At 31.6% G+C, this 19,357-nt stretch overlaps 1 protein-coding gene across 1 annotated transcript in view; it reads right to left on the reverse strand.

The window, feature by feature from the left end:
- Positions 1–19,357, reverse strand: part of LOC129223391 (neutral alpha-glucosidase AB-like) — a 59,244-nt gene that overhangs the window by 27,439 nt on the left and 12,448 nt on the right. The window contains 8 exon segments of the mRNA XM_054857982.1: positions 62–235; positions 2,374–2,449; positions 2,603–2,707; positions 7,968–8,064; positions 8,391–8,484; positions 13,065–13,104; positions 14,841–14,920; positions 14,922–15,015. Of these exon segments, the coding sequence (XP_054713957.1) occupies positions 62–235; positions 2,374–2,449; positions 2,603–2,707; positions 7,968–8,064; positions 8,391–8,484; positions 13,065–13,104; positions 14,841–14,920; positions 14,922–15,015 (760 nt within the window).

Consider the following 19,357-nt stretch of genomic DNA (forward strand, 5'->3'; position numbering starts at 1 on the left):
AGAATTTACAGTTTAGGTCTGTCTCTGTACTGCATATATAGAGAGAAAGAAATATACTTACAGGAGGCAAGGGTGTAACTCCTGTTAATTTAGCATACTGGAACATGACATCTTTAGGTCCTGGGCCGAGCAGGAAGAATACATCAATTATGCCACTCTCCGAAATCCAGTGAGAATCTTGCTGCGGGATTTGGGTATTGCCCTTCACAAAGTCCACAATAGAGGATACAACACCCTCGAAGGAAAAAGGTTTTGAATTTGCGAATGATTAATTTATCACACTAATGATGTAAGTAAACAAAATTTCAAGAATATACTGTATGGGTTTTGAGCATGATCAAGTTTTAAGTAGTAATATTTCAAGGAGAAGCTTCGGTGAAGGATCTCATTGGCAATATTCTGTACTGGTGACTTTTTTCTCATCAATAAACAAAAAATATCTCCAATGAAAATATGAAGCAAAATATCTCCAATGGGGTCCTACATTAAAGCAGAAGCTATTCCTGTAGACTAGTAGAACTAATAGAAGGAGTGAAAAAACATGTCTGGCTCAACTGTTAAATTGTCTTACCTCCATTTTTGTTTAAAATTAGATTTACTTTCGAAAAAAAAATAATTAACAAACAAATGGGTTTTGCTTACTAATGTTTCATGTCATAAGCAAAGCAAATAATTTCAGGATTAAAGAGCAAAACACTTGCTTTTGTACAGAAACAAAAAATAAAACACCAGCACTAGTAACGAATTAATTTGAAAAATATTATAAAAATGAAACAGTCAAATTCCGATATAACGAAGTCTGTTGCAGGGAAAATGTCATAGAAGAATTTGGTAATACTCAACTCAAATTACAAGGTAACTTTGAAAATTGGTAAAATTGGTGCAACAAAACTTAATTACAACGATATGATTTTCCTAAACCCTTGGACTTTGTTAAAACAGAATCTGACTGTATACACAAATTATACATCCAGCATTACATACAACAGAATTAGCATGTTGCCCATGCAATCAACATTTTTTTAAAAATCTGGTTGTATAAGATTAGATTATGCTATTCAATTTCGGCAGCTTCAAGAAACTTTTAGGAAGGTATTTTTTTATTCCAAAGGGTTTCCTAGAGATCTTCAAGGTAACATACTTAAAATTAAACATATAGTGTTGAGCAAATGCGATTCAACAGGGAATTATTTAAGAAACCAAGTTTTTAACTTAATTAAAATGGTCGGAAATGTTTTAATTTTTGGACAAAAAGACAAGTTGTAGACTTTGTTTATGTTTTTTTAAAACTCAGGAAAAATAATTTCATAACCATTGTTAACAGATACAACAATTTGCTTGAAATGATTCATACTTGGTGAACGATTTCAAAAGCGCAGTTTTGAATGCACTTTACTTAAGGTATTACTACGATTTGACAGGTAACAATAGAAAAGTTTTGCTCACAGGCTTGAAAAAAAAACACTTGAGAACAGCAAAAAGATAAAAATTTTAAAAATGATAAAAACACCAGATATGAATTTTAACTTTCAAACTTTTATTTTTAGATGTCCTAATAATTGCATTTGTATCAGTTGTAGTATCAATTGAAAGCAATTTGCTTTTATACAGTAGTCAATTTTAACAGTCATATTTAAAGATTTTTAAAGACCACAAAGCCTAAAAACCAACCCTTATACCTAGAAAATATGTTACAAGAGGCTCTTTGAGAATGGAATTGCTTGCTAAATCGTAATAAGTAATTGAAAGCTTTTTTTTAATCCAGACATAACTATATTATCCATTAATCTTTACTAATAATAAAGCTCAAAGTTTCTCTTTCTGGATCTATGTGATGCGCACAGAGTCTAAGCCGTTTGGCCGATTTTCATGAAATTTGACACAAAATTAGTTTGTAGCATTAGGGTGTCACCTAAAAGCGATTTTTCGATAATTCCGATTTTGTTCTTTTTATATTCTAATTTAAAGAACATTTTACTGGGCAAATTACCATAACGTGGATGATAAAATTACCAAATTATCATAACGTGGAACCGTAACATGGGTGAGCAAATAGCCAAAGCGAATTGCTGAGAAATTCATCATCCATTATTTGTGAATATACAGGCAAACCAAATGACAATCCAAATGACAAACCAAATACATCCTTTTAGTTTTCTACTAGGGGCAAAGCTGTGCGGGTACGACAGTCATTTATGAAAAAAAGGACGTCTTGAGAATGATTGATTTTTAATCAAAGCCAATTTCATCATTTTCATTAGTTGTAGTTGCTTGAAAACTAAACTAAAATTTAAAAAGTGGTAGATTTGCTTTAGGGCTAAAATATCAAGAAATAAAATGAATGGAAAAAGTTGGAATTTTTAGGTAACTCACCTGGTTTGAAGATGCTTCAACATCAACCCAGGTTTCTGCTGCATTCAGCCATAGTAATCCCACAGTCTGAGTTTCACTGCGCAAAAAAAAAAAAAAAAAAAAAATTCATTTTAAACATAGATATAAAAGTTGAAAAGTAAAAAATGATTCAAGAGAAATTGAATGATGCCGATTTAATTTCTGACAATCAGGTATGTCTTATGAAATGGAAACTTTACAAATTAAATACCTGTGAGCCACCATAAATGGTATTGAGCCATAAATAGCCATTGGATTATTAAGATCATATTCAAATACATCCAAGTTATATAGACGATACGGGTCAGATGTTCCTCTAAAAGAAAAAAAAACTCTTATCAATGTTTTATGAATCATATATTTAGCTCACAAAAACACACTAATAAACAACTTTTATAACAGGGTGGTGACAGGAACTGGAAAAAAAGGTTCCCTGACTTTTCCCTGATTAAGTTCACCAAATTTCCCTAAATTTACGTTATCAATTATAATGTTTCCCTTTCTTTGCCCTACCTGAAAAGCATTGCATATTAAATAAAATGCAGAGTTTAGAATGGCTTAAGCTGTTAATTAAAAATATATTTTGAAAAGATGCTCTACTCTTTTTTTTCTTTTTGGGTAAAAATAGTGTATCAAACTATAGACAGAGAAATATTGCAGGAAATCCAAAACAAATATTTTACTTCCAGGAACCAGTTAACATAAGAATTCTAAGAAATTATTAAAATCACTCTTAAAGAAATATCTAATCATGATAAAACTAAAACATTTAATGGAAATAATCTTGAACTGCATTTTCAAGCAGTATAATTGTTGCTGCAAGGATAACAAGTGATAGTTAAAGTATAGAAGTAATGTAGTTTTACTTACGTAAATAATACTGCCGTGTGCAGGTAAACGGCAGTATTTGCAGAAATTAGTTTTTGAGGTATTTGAAGAAATGTGTGGTGGATTCAATACTTACAATAGGAAGATGTTGGAATTAGACGTTTTTTTCGCGCCTCTTTTTTAGAGGAAACCAAATAAGCAAGTATGTACAATAAAGATAACTTACAATAGATGACAAAAATTGGGGGGAAAAAAAGAAAAATGGGCAGTTATTGCCCTTTACTTGCACACGGCAGAATAGACATATTTATGTAAAACAAATTGAAATACTTCAACAACCAGTCATATTGAGCTATTCTCTAATCAAGAACTTAGGTTTTAATGAATGGATACAACATTTTAACTATTAAAAAATAATAAAAATATTTACTTATGTACACAACTCAATTTCAAATGATTTCATTAGTTATCAAAAAAAAAAAAAAAATCCCTTAGGTAACTTTTTAGTAACAAACAACATTGAAATTCAAAAACAATTATTAATTTCAAAATGTATATGGTTTTAAAATAAAAGAGTTTTAAAGTTTGAAAAAAAAACCCTTCCTGTAATCTGAAGTGACAGGAAATAATACCATGGATTAAAAAAGAAAAAAAACAGTCAAAATTAATTCTATTTTAGCAAATAAATTAAAAACGCCAAGTGATAACTTTTAAGATTTTTTTCAGCATCCATTTAAAAAACAAAGATTTTTTCTTGAAATCGTGATAACAGTATGCTAATTACTTCAAGACAATGAGTAAAGGCAAAGGAACAAAGTCATTAATGAAGGCTTCCTCTTTGCCTGTAGGGTTGTTTATTTTACGTAGCTTGGAAAGCTTGGAAGGAAAATTCAAGCAAGGTAAAATAAATAACTTTACAGACACAGAAGCAATCTTAGGAAGCTCATCCTAAGATTGAATACTTTGACCTTGAGTAAAAAAGATGCACAAATATGCGGCACTGTATAATTGCACCTCCTTAATTTTACTTTTTTAAGACAAATAATTGGCGGAAAATTTATAGGAAATCAAAATACTTCATTTTGCAAGGGGGAAAAAATTTTTCTTCATTTGATCAATTTTCCCTGAATTTTTGTTATTTTTACAAAATTCCCTGATATTTCCCTGATTGATAAAGTTCCCTGACTTTTCCCTGATCTGTCGCCACCCTGTAGAAGTAGTCAGTAAAACATTTATTAGAATATCTACACTCAAATACATACATGGATACAAAAATAGAATATGGCCCCTGATGGAAATTTAAAAACATGTTTTCAGTAATACAAGAAGGTTTGACAATATCATATCTTATATCTTTAAACGAGCAATTCTTGTGGGTATGTATATATTTCTTATCTCGGAAACGGCTCTAACGATTTCGGTGAAATTTTGGATTTAATTGTAGTTTAGCATTCTAAGTTCATCTACATCAGTGTTTTTTCTCTAAAAATGCGATTTTTTACAAAAAAAAGTTTTTTAATATAAAGTCTAATTAAGTTAAGCCTTGAAGTAAACTGTGAATTGACGCATCAGGCAGACGATTTGCAACCATAACAATGAAAATATGTCTCTTCTGGCTTTAAAATTTTAAACTTGCTTAGGGTTGCTAGGCTTGGCTGATATTAGCCACTTTGGCTCATTTCAATCACACTTGACTGAAAACAAATTCAAAAGCACTATGTAAGTCGATGTAAGGCTTATTATTTTTTTTTAAGCAAAACTATTGCTTGACCGTCTTATTTTATTTACTTATATCCTTTTTTACACCTCAAATAGTTTTATATGTTTTTTTTTTAATCATGCATTTAAATTATATTTCGAAAAAACATGTCTAGAGACTTGATGTTTTGTTAAGACAGTTGTTATCAATTGTTGGAATGGTTTGTGGATCATCAGTTTTGATGGATATCATGCTCTATGTAGCATTTTCTGGCATAAAGTGACCAACTACACTAAAAGTACTTATTCAAAAAGAAAATCTTGATTGGGATAAAATCTTAAAACGCATCATAGTATGAAAGGAATTATTCGGTTAAAAACCGATTTCACCATAGCAAAACTGGCTCCAAGGTGAAAATATTTTAATTACCGACAAGAAAATTGTATAGCGGAAACAAATGTAACAGATAGTTTAAAACAAAATGTTGATTTAATTACATTCAAAATCTTCTTTGTTTGATACTTAAGTGTTATAAGAAGGTCGAGTGCTTAATATTTCGTTAACGTGAAGCTTTTCAAGTATATTTGGAAAAGTATTGAACCTTAAAAAAGCACGAGTTGACAAAAAAATAATTCTTTTAAAGCCGAGCGAGGCTCGGTCGTCCAGGTACTCAAGACTTTATATGTTAATAATATGCAATCAATATAACAGTAAGCAACTCCCACAAAGTAATACATTTAAGCCACATAAAATACATAACTACTTTTGCAAACCTGAATGTATAGATTTTGATTAAGTTAGATGCTTAAAAAAAAAGTTTGTGGTTATATTTAAAAACTTTCAAATTGTTTTAAACTTCTTAAACACAATTGGGTGATTCTCCAAACTCCTAACAATATTGTGTCCCAGTAGCACATAACACAAAAATTTTTTACATCAGAAAGTGTTTTTTAATAGTTAGAAATAAATTATCTGATGTTACTCTACACTTTTGGCAAGTCTGCGTCTGTTTTTTCAAATGGACTTAAATTATTTAAAAATTTTATATCAACATTCTGCACATTCAATTTGTAGTACAAAATTAAGCATACTTAAAGGTGTGAAATAGCATTTGTTAAATAAATTAAATTATGTAAATTATCAAGGTACATAGTTTTAAACTTCGACCCTAGGTTTTGATATCATTCTCCTGTCCTAGGAATGAGTTAAATTATTATAGATAAAACAAGACTTCCTTGATGCACACACACATCAGCTTCCTTCCGACATCAACCTTCCTTCTTGTGAACCGAAGCAAAAAATGTTTTACACAGATTTATTTCCCCATTATTGGCAATTGTAATGTGATTCAGTGGTTAACTCTTTAAATATCACCAACACTGGCCAAATTAAAACCAGATACAAAAATTTAAAATAAAAAAAAATCGCCAAATTTTTTACCAAGTTGCCGACAAAACTTGGCGGCAAAAAATTTGGCGATATATCGCCAAGTGTTTGACAAATTATAACACCACTTGAGTATACATCGAAATTAACAATGATTTCCCCCAAAAAGGTGTAAAAGACCCCCTTCAGAACATCCGAATGCAACCAAACAGGAAGGCACACAACTAGACCCCACTAGGAGTGTATGTACCAAAATTCCACTGAATATATACTAGGGAGCACCCATGAGCAAATTGACCAATTACTAATCATTCTGCAAAAGATAATCAGTTGATTGCAATTAATTGTAATGTCACTTAACATACATGGTTCCAGCACAATATAAGATTTTTTTTTCAAGGAGCACTTACAGACTTTTCAAAATAGTAAAATTATAGAAGCTGATTAGTTTCAGTCCATATAAAAGTTTCCGCAATCGAAAAAATCCTTTATATCACAATATAAAAGTTTTGAAATCAATGTTTAATGGTGTGGGCAGTAAAGGTCAGATTGACTATTTATTGAGACTGACCTAAAATACACAACAAAAGCATAGTATTTATTTTAATGAAGTCTGATATAACAAATTCAAAAGTAAACTTAAATTTATTTTAAAAGTTTACGGTGCAATATGATGAAAGATATTTTAATTGGTTTGATTGCTTTATGCAGGTCATAATTTTGAGTCCTTAATGTCTACAAAATTTTGTACCTAATACATTCTTTTTCGCTGCAAGCAATTCAAGATTTCTTCAATTTAAAGCTGCAATTTCAGCAAATAATCGGGCTGTTTGCTGTGGCAAATTACATAACGAATTAAGTTTTTAAAAAATGAACAAACTCAAAATCAAAACAAATTAAGCAGATTTAAGGCTGCATATGTTAAACTACCTTCCAACTTTTAAAATAATTGAAGATTTGACAAGATGCAAAAGAAGTGAAATCATAAAAACTGCATGAAATTTTCGGAGCTCAGTGTTGGCAAAATTTTTATTGAATGAGTTATTAATTGTGAAAATTCAGTTTAGTGGAAGGTTTAAATACGTAGATTCCTTCAATGCACTAAATTTGACTCCAATTTTTCAGAAAAGAAAAGGTTTTTTTCAAATTAATCCAATTTTTCCAGAAATTATTGGACTTTTGGGGTACGCAAATAAAATCCAAGAAACTTGTTCAGTGAAAAGGGAGGCAAAAATACTTTTGGCAAAGTTTTTAAAGTGTCTTTTTCAAAATGAATATATAATTCAAGGACTAAACATGCATGTTAACGTTCTTCAGGGTTTTCAAGCACTTGAAAATGAAACTTTTTACTTCAAACAGTTTTCAAGGTTTTTTAAAAGTATATGAACTATCTACTACAATTTTCCGTCGACTTTTTTCTTTTTAGTTAATTTTAGCTCTTCAGAATTAATTTTTTATATATTTTTATTTCTGCGAGAGTTGATTTTATGTATTTTTATATTATGATGTAAATCAATCAATTCAAATTATTGGCACCTTAATTTTGACAATATTAATAGATTAACAATACACTCTAAGTCTATTCTAATCACATACGTAAAAGAACAAAAGAAAAAAATTATGCAAAAGAAAATAACTCTATACATAGAAAATTCTTCCTTACTTGGTTGTTCTTAAGGGGAAAACATCAGCATGTTCTGGTATGCCATAAACATGCTTGAATCCAACGAATGAAAAATCCATTCCAACCGAAGAAGGACCTAAATTTAAATCAGTTTTTTAAATTCAACTGCAATTTTAGGGGAAAGATGCACGCGAATACAAAAATAAAAACTTGTTAAATGTTAATTTCAGTGATTAATGAAAAAAAAAATTTACCATAAAATAAAACTAGTTTTGAAATTAATATTTTTTAATAATGTCAAAGTCTTAGAACATTTCCAGCTAAAATTTCGCATTCAAGGAATAAATAGTTTTTAGAAAAAGTTGAAGCTTAATTTATATCATACATTCTTAAACATCCTTTTAAGTAGTTTTAACACTAGTAAATTAACACAGCGGGCACAAATATTTTTAACATACATACCATATGGTTTAGAATCTGTATGCCCTTTGAATGTCTCCTCCCATAGTGTATCTTTAAACTGTTCTTCTTCAGGGGGTACTGGAGGCTGCTGCTGCTAAAACAAGGCAATGGGAAAATATCAAAAACCTGATGAAAGTTTTCATATTTCTTTTTTTACAATAACAAAAAAGAAATTGGACTAAGCATCAGCAGTCCGCAAAGTCCAGGCTCAGTATGTAACTAGCAGATCGATCTTCAGATTTCAAGTCAAAAACTGAGCCCATGCAAAAAAAATGTTGAGCTTTTATATCAAGTTGTGTTACTTAGAATAAAAACAAATTCAAAAATCTTGATTGGCACTGATAACAGAATGTTTAAAGACTAACTATCATTTAACATTCAATGAATTAAGAGCAAACAATTCTGAATTTAGCAGACATATTTGGATTTTTAAGAACATTTTAAAGTCTTGAAAAAAAAAGCACTTATTTCAAACTGTTAAGATACCTTTCAAATCACAGGTAAAATTTTAGTAACAAAACTATTACTACCTATCAATTAAACGTTGAAAGAGCTTGATAAAACGTTGAAGAACTTTATAATCTTCAAGTATTTGTTAGAAGTTTTTGTTGACTGAGTTTTTGTTAAACATCTAATCCCAGAAGCAGAATTTGTTCAGCAGTCTGCAACGTAGATTTTTAAGTCTGTGTTAAAACCAAAAAATATTGCGCAAGGTAAACCAGAAAATTTTGAGCAAGATAAATGCCTAGAAATAGTGCTAAATTTTAAAATTACTGAAAAGCTGCAATATAAAAGAGAAAACAGAGGAACAGGTAGCCAGTTGTCAGAACAAAACTTTTTAACCTCACAGCTAGTTTTCTATCTGTTTCATTTTAAAGTTCCTTTTTCTACATGGCGGTAACAAAATCTGGGAAATAAAGTTCCCTGATAACTCCCAGAATGAGCTCCAAAATTTTCCCTGATTTTGCAATCGTGATTTTCACACAGATGTAAAGAATAACAACAATTAATGCAGCACAAAATTTGCAAAAATAACTGCGGACTCATTTTTAGATTACAAAGAACCTTTTTAGCAAAGCAAAAAGAGGAAGTAATTGATAAAAAACATTCGACTAGGGGCAACAAGCAATGTTTCAATGAACTGGGGTCTTTTATCCTTAAACTCCTCTCTTAACACAGAAAAGGGATAAATCCTTGCAACCCTGAAATATGTGTCAGTTTTTTTTTTTTTTTTTTTTGCAAGTTTTATACTGTACTTAAATGGTTTCTCCTACTGTAATCCACTATAATATTAAAATCTGTTCGCGTCTGTCTGTCTGAAGATCTATCTTCTCGAGAACCACTGCAAATCGGAAGTCAAACGAGATACCGATCAATTCGAAATTTTCCAAAGAAAACAATAGGACCAATCTCATAATTGTATGACTTTAATTAGCAGAGATATTAATTAAAATGTTAATTAACATAACGCTATTCAGGAATTTTTATTTCTTTCCTGTTGCCATTTTGCATATGGTTGAGCAAATAAAATTCTAATAATTGTGTCAAAAGGGATTTTTTTTTGGCTGCTGTCCAAATCTTAAAACAACGTTTCCATCTAGAATTTCATTTTTAATTAGTTTAAAATTGGTTGCTCTATTCGGACATTTATCGTCTGTCCTTTCTTATTTTTTCACATTCAACGTTCTTAACTCTTTGCAGCATATGAAAAATGTTTTCTTTAGTAATGTTTATTGATAGAAGCGTAAGTTTATCATTCACCGGCCTCATATTTCGGTACATTTAGGATGTGCGACTAATTATGTTTATTTTGTTGGACTTTTTTCCGTCACATGGGTGAGTTTTTGAATTGTAATAAATCTCTTTTTCCTTCCTGTTTCGATTTTTGCAATACAGTTTGTATCGTTAAAAGAGCACGTTAAATTAAGATTGTTTGGATTTCTTTAAGTGAAACAGAGTTGAACAAAAAATATTGTTTTTAAGGATTTTAACTAAAGCTTAATTGGAATCTGATGGCTTGATATTAAATTAATGCTTACTGCTATTTAATAAGTCTTGGTGCTTTAGTTTCACGTAATCAACAAAAAAGTGTGTGTCATTTTATGTAAAAAGCTGATTGTAATTGTACATAAATATTTCAGATATATTCTATCAGATTTAATTCAGTTTAAAGTGAGCACATATTATAGTTGAGAATGCATATATTTTCATCTTTTGTGCTAATTGAAAATACTCATAACTTGTATTATTGATAAATATGGTTAACGTTAAAGAGGTTTTTGCCAAAAATATGCTCTACTGGTGTTTTGCAAACCTTGCATTACGCGTAATTATTTACTCCTTAGCGCTTTAGAAACTGATGTCAGAATAATACAAAAACATCAATTGAACAGCTCTTTCATTTTTTAAGTAGCCTGTGCAACGCCGGGCACGCAGGCTAGTTGAGTATTAATCTTTGAACATTTGCTAAAATTGATTGCTAAGGTTTCTCAAACAACTTACTATTTCCTGAACAGTAGATAACATAAAGTACAGCACATAAAAATACTAGGCTATTTTGTCCCATTTAGTTTTTCAATTATAGTGGTTTGTTGGGGAAAAAATTTCTTTTGTTTTGCTCAATGGAAGAAAATTTCAACAAAGAAAACTATCAAAACTAACTGATTTGGTGACAGAAAATAATAATTTTCCCTGATATAAGGAAAAGACTTATATCACCACATAATTCATTATTTAATCCAGAAATTAAAATATCCCTGAGAATACCCACCTGAGTTACCACCCTGTTTCTACTTTAAATTTAACAGATTTGTTTAGAAAGCCAAAGAAACAACAAAAAATCTTTTCAATTCAGAAGCAGACTTCATAAAGAAGCTATGAAGGGGGTCGCAGCATCGCTGTTTCTGCTAAAAGTCGTCTGAAAAAGGATATTTTAACGCCTTTACATATGTATTTCACTAATTGAAAACATGAAATAAGCATCAAAAATTTAGTCAAGCTTATTTTTATGCTTTGTATTCTAAATAAAAATTTAGCACTGCGAAAAGGGTGGGGAGAAGCAATTGGAAGGGAATGATTTTTTATAAATCGCAAATGTTCATCTTTATTTTAAGGAATTGATCACTATGGTTTTTATATATTTCACTCTTCCAAAATAAATTTCACTTCTCAAAAAAAACATCAAGTGTTTTCATGCCTTGAATAAAATCCTAGCTATATGTCTAGGTATTACCATTAGTCATGAAAAAAGTATCTAGATTTTTAAGCATGACAGCATTTTCCCCCCTCTAAAAATTTTAAGACTGCACCACAGGTTTTGTACGTAAAAATGACAGGAAATTTATGAGCAATTGTTTTGAAAGTGTAGTCGCATAATTCTGTTGAATTTAATTTTTTAAAGTAAAAAACATTCTCAAGTGAGCTAGTCTCTTTATAGTAAATAAAAGTAAGGTTTCAAAGAAATTCTAGAAGGAAGTCTGTGGCAGGCCAGCGTCTAGGAGACCCCATAGCACCTACAGCCTTGAAATTTTGTACGAAACTACTTCGAGCCCAGCGGATGTGCACTTGGGGTTTTGTTTCTTTTAATTCAAATTAGTTTTTTTTGTAATTAATTTTTCAAGCTTAAATTTTGCCTAAATTGGCTATTATTGCCCATTAAAGGGGTGAAAAATAATTTTAACATATTGATATTATATATGGTTGGAAAGAGTAGAATTTCCCCCGTGATACGCAATTTGTTTCAATGCTCTACCTTAAATACGGCGGGAGTTATTAGCGTTTTTAGCTCGAAATTTTTTAGGCTTAGCTAAAATTTAGGCGTTACTTTCTTCATTAAATCTATCAGTAAAAAGTGAATAATTGTCCCACAGTTTTCTTTTTGACTCCACTGGAAAGAGCTGATTTTTTTAACTCCAGATCTAACTCGACCTATGGTCGAAAAAACTAAGCTTCTATCTCTGAAGGAAAAAAGTTACAAGTCTTAAAAAGCAAGTTAGAATAATATCTCCATTAAAATTATTAATGTTTTATTTGGCGTTGTCATAGTTACATGTTTTCAATTTGCTTTCTTCTTCTTTCTTATTCACAAACTTTAAGCATTTCGATTTTAACCGAAAATCTTAGGTTCAACTCAATTCAAGCTCCGAGCTACAGAGCAAAATATGTTACTAGAGACCACGAATATGAATGCGACTTTTCAAATGCACAAAACCGCACTTTTGCAATGTTTAGAAGCCCCTTAGCCCTTACGGCTCTGCAAGTTGGTACAAGTTATTTTGAAACCAGGGGAAGGGGTGCTTTTCGATCCAAAGAGAGCTCATAATGTGTTTTTAAACTGTATTTTTCTTATTGACGATTTAAATCTTTGCGAATCAAATAAGATTGTGAAGCAATTTTCGGGGTTTTGTGAGCGTTAGCAGAGTTCCCTAGTGAAAAATTAGCTTTAAATTGCAGAGTAATTTTTTTTTTTTTTTTTGCTGATCAGTTGAAGACGAAACATTTAGCAGGGGTGAAATCAATCACCAGAAGTCAAATCCAATGCTAATTAGAAGCTGTTTAGTATTTTGATATCCTACTGTTCCATAAACAAGAAATATTTAATGTAAGATCAGATTTCATATACTTTATACGTACAAATATTCTCGAACCAAATAAACTAAAAAGTATCTTAATTACTTGTATTTCATTCTGCTCTTCTCCTTCTTCAGTTGGTTTCCTGTACAAAAGAGAAATGCATGATAATGTACTGAACTTGAAAATATTAAATAAACATGCAAACTTTTCAAATAATATAAGATCCCTTCAAGCACTTACATAACTAAAAAATAGTTGGAAACTTCTAAAAAAACTGAAGAAATAAAATGAAGAATCCTAAGTTAATAGAAAAAAACAATACATAAATATTTAAAATTTAGACTACTGTTCGCAAAGTAATAGCTATTCTACTTAACTACTTTATTAACTAACATAATTATTCAGCAAACAGAAACTAAATTTTCAGAAATTTCACAACATATACAATTATAAGAATTTTTTGTTTAACAGGGTTGATTCAAGTTTTCTTTCTTGTGTCTCTACTTGCCACAAGCAAAAACCAGGTTTGTGAATTTTCTTTATTTTTTCCAAAAAATTAAATCATTATATCATAAGGAGCATTTTAATTATCACAAAAATAATAATAATAATAAACCACTTGCAGAAGATCTTTTCTGCAAATGGTTTTAAAATTTTGGAAAATAAGAGAATTTATTTACATATGTTTTGTTTTTAGATGAGTTTATCAAGCTAAAAAGACGCTTAAAACAAAATTCTGTAAAAGGTACAATTTTAAGACACTAAATTTTGTGAAAGGGTCCTAAAGCGAACCCAATTTACGTCTGGCTTGAACAGTGGTTCAAAAACTTAAATCAGTAAATATCTAGGTTTTCAAAAAAAATATTATTATTATTATTATTTTAATGATTCAAAAGAATCAGTTTACAAAATAAAAAAAAATTTTAAAAACTGCTTTTTTAATATTATAAGCAACAAAATTTAGCCCCATAAAATAGATATTAATTTTTATTCTGTAATATCAGCTTAGCGTGCAAAAATTTTCATTTTAAGTTACAAAATTATAATAGTTTTTGAATAATGATATTTTTTTATCCAACTATAAAATGGCATTAAAAGATCTTTGCCTGCAAATGCTAAAAGCACATGGAAACATGAATAATGTTTTTAAATATTGATCACTTTATTTCTTTAAATATCTGAATATTTAAAAACATGTTAAAATGCACAAATGGCAATAAAAATTGCAGAAACCAAGTTTCAGGGTTACAAGTTTGCTTTTACACTTCAAAAAAAAAAAAAAAAAACCCTTATAAAATAAAAGAAAAGAATTTATGGATGTTAATTCATGCAACAAATGTTTTGCTTTATTTTCCCCACAAAACTACTTCCTTGTAATTTTTACTGCAATTTGAACTTTAAACCTTAAATGTGTCTTTCTTTTTTTTTTTTTTTTTGCATAAAGGTTAGAACTTTCATTATATCCAGAAATTTATTTTTAAAAAATCCAAAAGCAAGAAATATAAGAGGCAAAATACTCGGAACTCAAGTATTGAACAATTTAAATTCAATAAATGAGAATTGACAGGAATTAGTGCTGATTAGTTTTCTGTGTCAATCCCAAATCAAATACTATTTTGCGGCATAAATTCACTTTTAGATAAGTTTTTATTTTATTTATTTCTTTTCTCCAAATATTTTTCCTCGACACAAAATCCTGTTCCCTATCATACTGTTTCACAACCTGTTTCTATCAGTCACCACAGATGCTGAAAAACATGATTTTTTAAAGAAACTAATAACATTTTTAAAAAATATCAGCTACAAAACTAAAACCATTTTTAATGACAAATAAAATTCCACAAACATGATCCAAAAAAAGAAAAGTAATTTTCTTACGGATTAGATTTTGGACGATAATGTTCAAACTTCATTAATCCACGAGCATTTGCACTTATAACGAGTTGATCACCAGAAAAAAATATCAATTCTAAAAGGACTGCCATTAAGAATAACTTTATTAGAACCAAATGTAAGGATTATTTTCTCTGAATCTTGAGAAATTACTTCTAACCTGTAAATGAAAAAAAATAAAACATTTAGAAATATGTTGCAAACTTAGAATAATTCATAACATTTAACACCTTCTGGTAATACTTTCACACTTTCCATACATTAACTTTTCAAATCAGTTTTCGGGCAAAAAAGAGAGCAATGGTCCTATGCTTGTGATAGAATAAACTAGGAAAAAATACTTGACATTTACTACAAATTGTTAGTTACATGCAGTCATTGTGAGACACATGAAGATCAAGTAGATTCTTTATAACAGCAGCAGTGGCACAGCACCTCCATTATCGACTACCTGTAAATAAGCCATGTTTTTTCTCCCAAAGGATTGCTCAAATTAGATCTGTATAGAACCCAAAAATCAGGAAGTTTAAAAATTAGAACTTTTTAAGTTTAAAAAAAAATGTTTAAAAGCAGGCATTAGCTTTTTTAGTTTTATAATAATAAACATTTGCTGCAGCAGGTAAAAATTCAGGAAGTCCGAGAAAATTGAGAACATTTTTCTGCAACTTTGAGAGGTAGCAATTTTAAAAAGGTTACTTAAAATAAAATTGTTTCAAAAATGATCAGGCAAATACATTTTCCATATTCGTGTGTGGAAGGTTTCGTTTTCGTGTTTGTGATTGTTTAATGTAGGGATTTTGATTTTTTCCAAAATTCTAATCACTGAAAAAACCCTATTTTGTGGAATCTGGTTGACTTGATAAAAACTCAGGAGATAGTTACTTCATTCAGGGAGAAGGCATAAACATTCGAGAGTCTCCTCGACAAATCAGGAGAGTTGGCAATTTTGTGATGTGACCAACTTGTTCACTATTTCTAATCAACAACATCGAAGTTTCTTAATTTGTCAGATCATTTTGACAACAAATATCAACTCAAATTTAGAAGTCATTCAGTATAAATTCCGGCCAACAATTTTTATTTGCCAACTAAATAGCCTGAAGTGGGTGCTATTTTTCATACCTGACTTAAACTAGCAAAGATACAAAATTTTATAAAAATCCGAACCTAGGTGTCAAACGACGTTTTTTACATAAGACAGACCCAAAACAATATTAATATAATTTGAAACATTACACAAAATCATTGCCTGGAAACCTCAATTATCTTCTTTATACAATACTAGCTGCATTGCCCGGCTTTGCTCGGTACACCTTGAAAATAAAAATCGTGCGTTCCACAGACCTAAATAAATAAAATAATTAAAAAAAACACCGTGCAAAATTTCCCTCCCAAACAATGATGACAGATATTAAAATACTTTTAAGAAATTAAATCGAAAAAGATGGATTTAAAAAACGTAACCATGAAAACTCAAAATAAAATAAGTTTAAGGAATTAAAATGCGAAAGAAAATGATTAACAATTTGAATGGACATGAGATGTTTTTTTTTTAATTTAATTTAAAAAGGCTTGTAACTTTTTTTCCTTTTGAGACAGAAGCGTAATTTTTCGACCTTAGGTCGAAATAGATCTGGAGTAAAAAATGTCGCATTTTCCAATGGTGTCAAAAAGAAAACTGTGGGACAATTCCTTTACTTTTTATTGATAGATGGAATGAAGTAAATAGTGCCTAAATTTCAGCTAAGCCTTAAAAAATTCGAGTTAAAAATGCGAATAATTCCCGCCGTAATTAAGTTACAGCATTGGAATAAATTGCGTAGAACATGGAAAATTCTAAACTTCCCAACGATACATAATATTAATGTGTGTGCAAGTAATTTTTCACCCCCATATTCAGGAATTCGAGCCTAAATTGGAATTTAAATAATACCTACTCATCGTTTTTTTTTTTTTTTTTTTTTTTTTTGAACTAGTCTGTAAACCTTTTCAGGACTTCCAGTGAATTCTGCCGGGTAGTTCTCGAGTTTTGCGAGTTCAAACACACAGACGCTTTTTTGGACACTTCATTTTATACTATGCAGAGAAACGTTAAAAATACATTGAGATGAACAATATTTCTACTCTTTAGCAATGTGGATAAAGTCACATTCATTTTAATCCAATTCTGAAGTGACAAAAAGCCATGAAGTTGCTTAAATGCTCCTAATCTATAGACACTTCCTGGGAAGTATGAATGACAGAAGTAGCATGTCCCTATGCAATATATACAGGTGTGATAGGAATATTATATCCTCATCCCAGATCACTAATTGATCTAAAAACATACAGATTTCTTTTCATTTCTTTTTTGGAAAAAATATCTAAACTAGACCCTCTTATGGAAGCCAAGAGGGCAAAACAAACTGGTAGCTAATGTAGAATCAGCACAGACCAGCCGAGTGACCGAAGCAATGGTTCGGTTCAACTCAAAAATTGATGGCAAGGCATTGTATATTCAGTAAATTACTGCCCATTAGCCAGGGCTAAAGCAGAAATACATGAAATACACCGCCAGCTCAGTCATTTCCAGCCGAGGACTGCAGTTTCGTGCTTATTAGCACTCATCAGCCTGGCATAGGAAAGTGACTGAGCTTCAGATGGAAAACCTCTTATGGAAGCCAAGAGGGCCAAACAAACTGGTAGCTAATGTAGAATTAGCACAGACCAGCCGAGTGACCGAAGCAATGGTTCGGTTCAACTCGAAAATTGATGGCAAAGCATGGTATATTCAGTAAATTACCGCCCATTAGCCAGGGCTATTCTACATTAGCTACCAGTTTGTTTGGCCCTCTTGGCTTCCATAAGAGGTTTTCCATCTGAAGCTCAGTCACTTTCCTATGCCAGGCTGATGAGTTTTAATAAGCACGAAACTGCAGTCCTTGGCTGGAAATGACTGAGCTGGCGGTGTATTTCATGTATCTCTGCTTTAGCCCTGGCTAATGGACAGTAATTTACTGAATATACCATGCCTTGCCATCAATTTTCGAGTTCAACGGAACAATTGCTTCGGCCACTCGGCTGGTCTGTGCTAATTCTTCATTAGCTACCAGTTTGTTTGGCCCTCTTGGCTTCCATAAGAGATTTTCCATCTCCAGCTCAGTCACTTTCCTATGCCGGGCTGATGAGTGCTAATAAGCACAAAACTGCAGTCCTCGGCTGGAAATGACTGAGCTGGCGGTGTATTTCATGTATTTCTGCTTTAGCCCTGGCTAATAGTGATGGGCATAATCGAGATCTTTTGATAATCGAGATCTCGGGAATCGAGTACTTCTGATAATCGAGTGATTGATAATCGAGATCTTTTCAAGTCGATCACTCGAGTGATTGATAATCGAGATCTTTTGAATTCGAGAACTCAAGCGATTTACTTCTCGAGATCTTTGGAATCGAGTACTCGAGCGATTGACTTCTCGAGATCTTTGGAATCGAGTACTCGAGCGATTGACTTCTCGAGATCTTTGGAATCGAGTACTCGAGCGATTGACTTCTCGAGATCTTTTGAATCGAGTACTCGAGCAATGGACTTCTCGAGATCTTTTAAATCGAGATCTCGAGATGTTTTAAATCGAGATCTCGAGACGTTTTTAATCGAGATCTCGAGATGTTTGAATCGAGTACTCAAGTAGTTCATTTTCTGAGCTTTTCCAGAATTGAGTAGACTGCTACAGGGGCGCCCCACTATAAGGGGGGGGGGGGGCATGATGCGGCCTGCGCCATTGGCCGGTTTTTTCAGAGTGTTTTTTATCTAATTTTCGGGTGGGGTGGGGGCATGGCGCAGCCTGTGCCATTAAAATTTTTAGGGCTGGGTTTTTGAGAGGGTTCTTTAAATCTCATTTTCGGGAGGGGGTGGGGGGTCCATGGCGCTGCCTGCGAAACCGAAATTTCTATAAAAGTGGTTTTTTAAATCGCATTTTGGGAGGGGGGGGGGAGCTCTTTCTAGGACGGATGCTCCGTAACATTTGAGAGGGTGCACCATCGCCCTGCGAAGGGGGGGTACCAAAGAAGGGGGGGCAAAGGTGGATACCTTTGACTTTTGGAACAGTTGAATTCCCGAGTTGTATTGGCAGGGGTGCGCACGAAATAGGAATGGGCCATCAAGCCTATCATTTAGGGGTATAATAAGGGGCGAACCCTCCTGGCTTTTAGAAGTTATTGTACTCATATAAATGAAATTCTTACTCTTATTCGGCATAATATGCAACTCGTAGGATACTCTTTAATCCCTCCTCCTCTCTTGTAAAGTTCGAAATAACGGCCTGCCCCCCTCCCCCAATTCCTTGAAAAAGTCTAGTTTTTACGTTTCAGTGGGTCTAGTTTTTTTGTTGTTTTCCGATAAAATGAGCAGATACACCCTTGCCCCCCTACCCTCCGGAAAAGTTCGAAACGCAGTTTTAGGGGGTCAATTTGATAGATTTTAGTCTTCATTTAGGGGTCGCAATCTTTGGGGGATGCTGGTTCGA

Source organism: Uloborus diversus, chromosome 5 (genome assembly GCF_026930045.1).
Source record: "Uloborus diversus isolate 005 chromosome 5, Udiv.v.3.1, whole genome shotgun sequence".
NCBI classification, from domain to species: Eukaryota; Metazoa; Arthropoda; class Arachnida; order Araneae; family Uloboridae; genus Uloborus; species Uloborus diversus.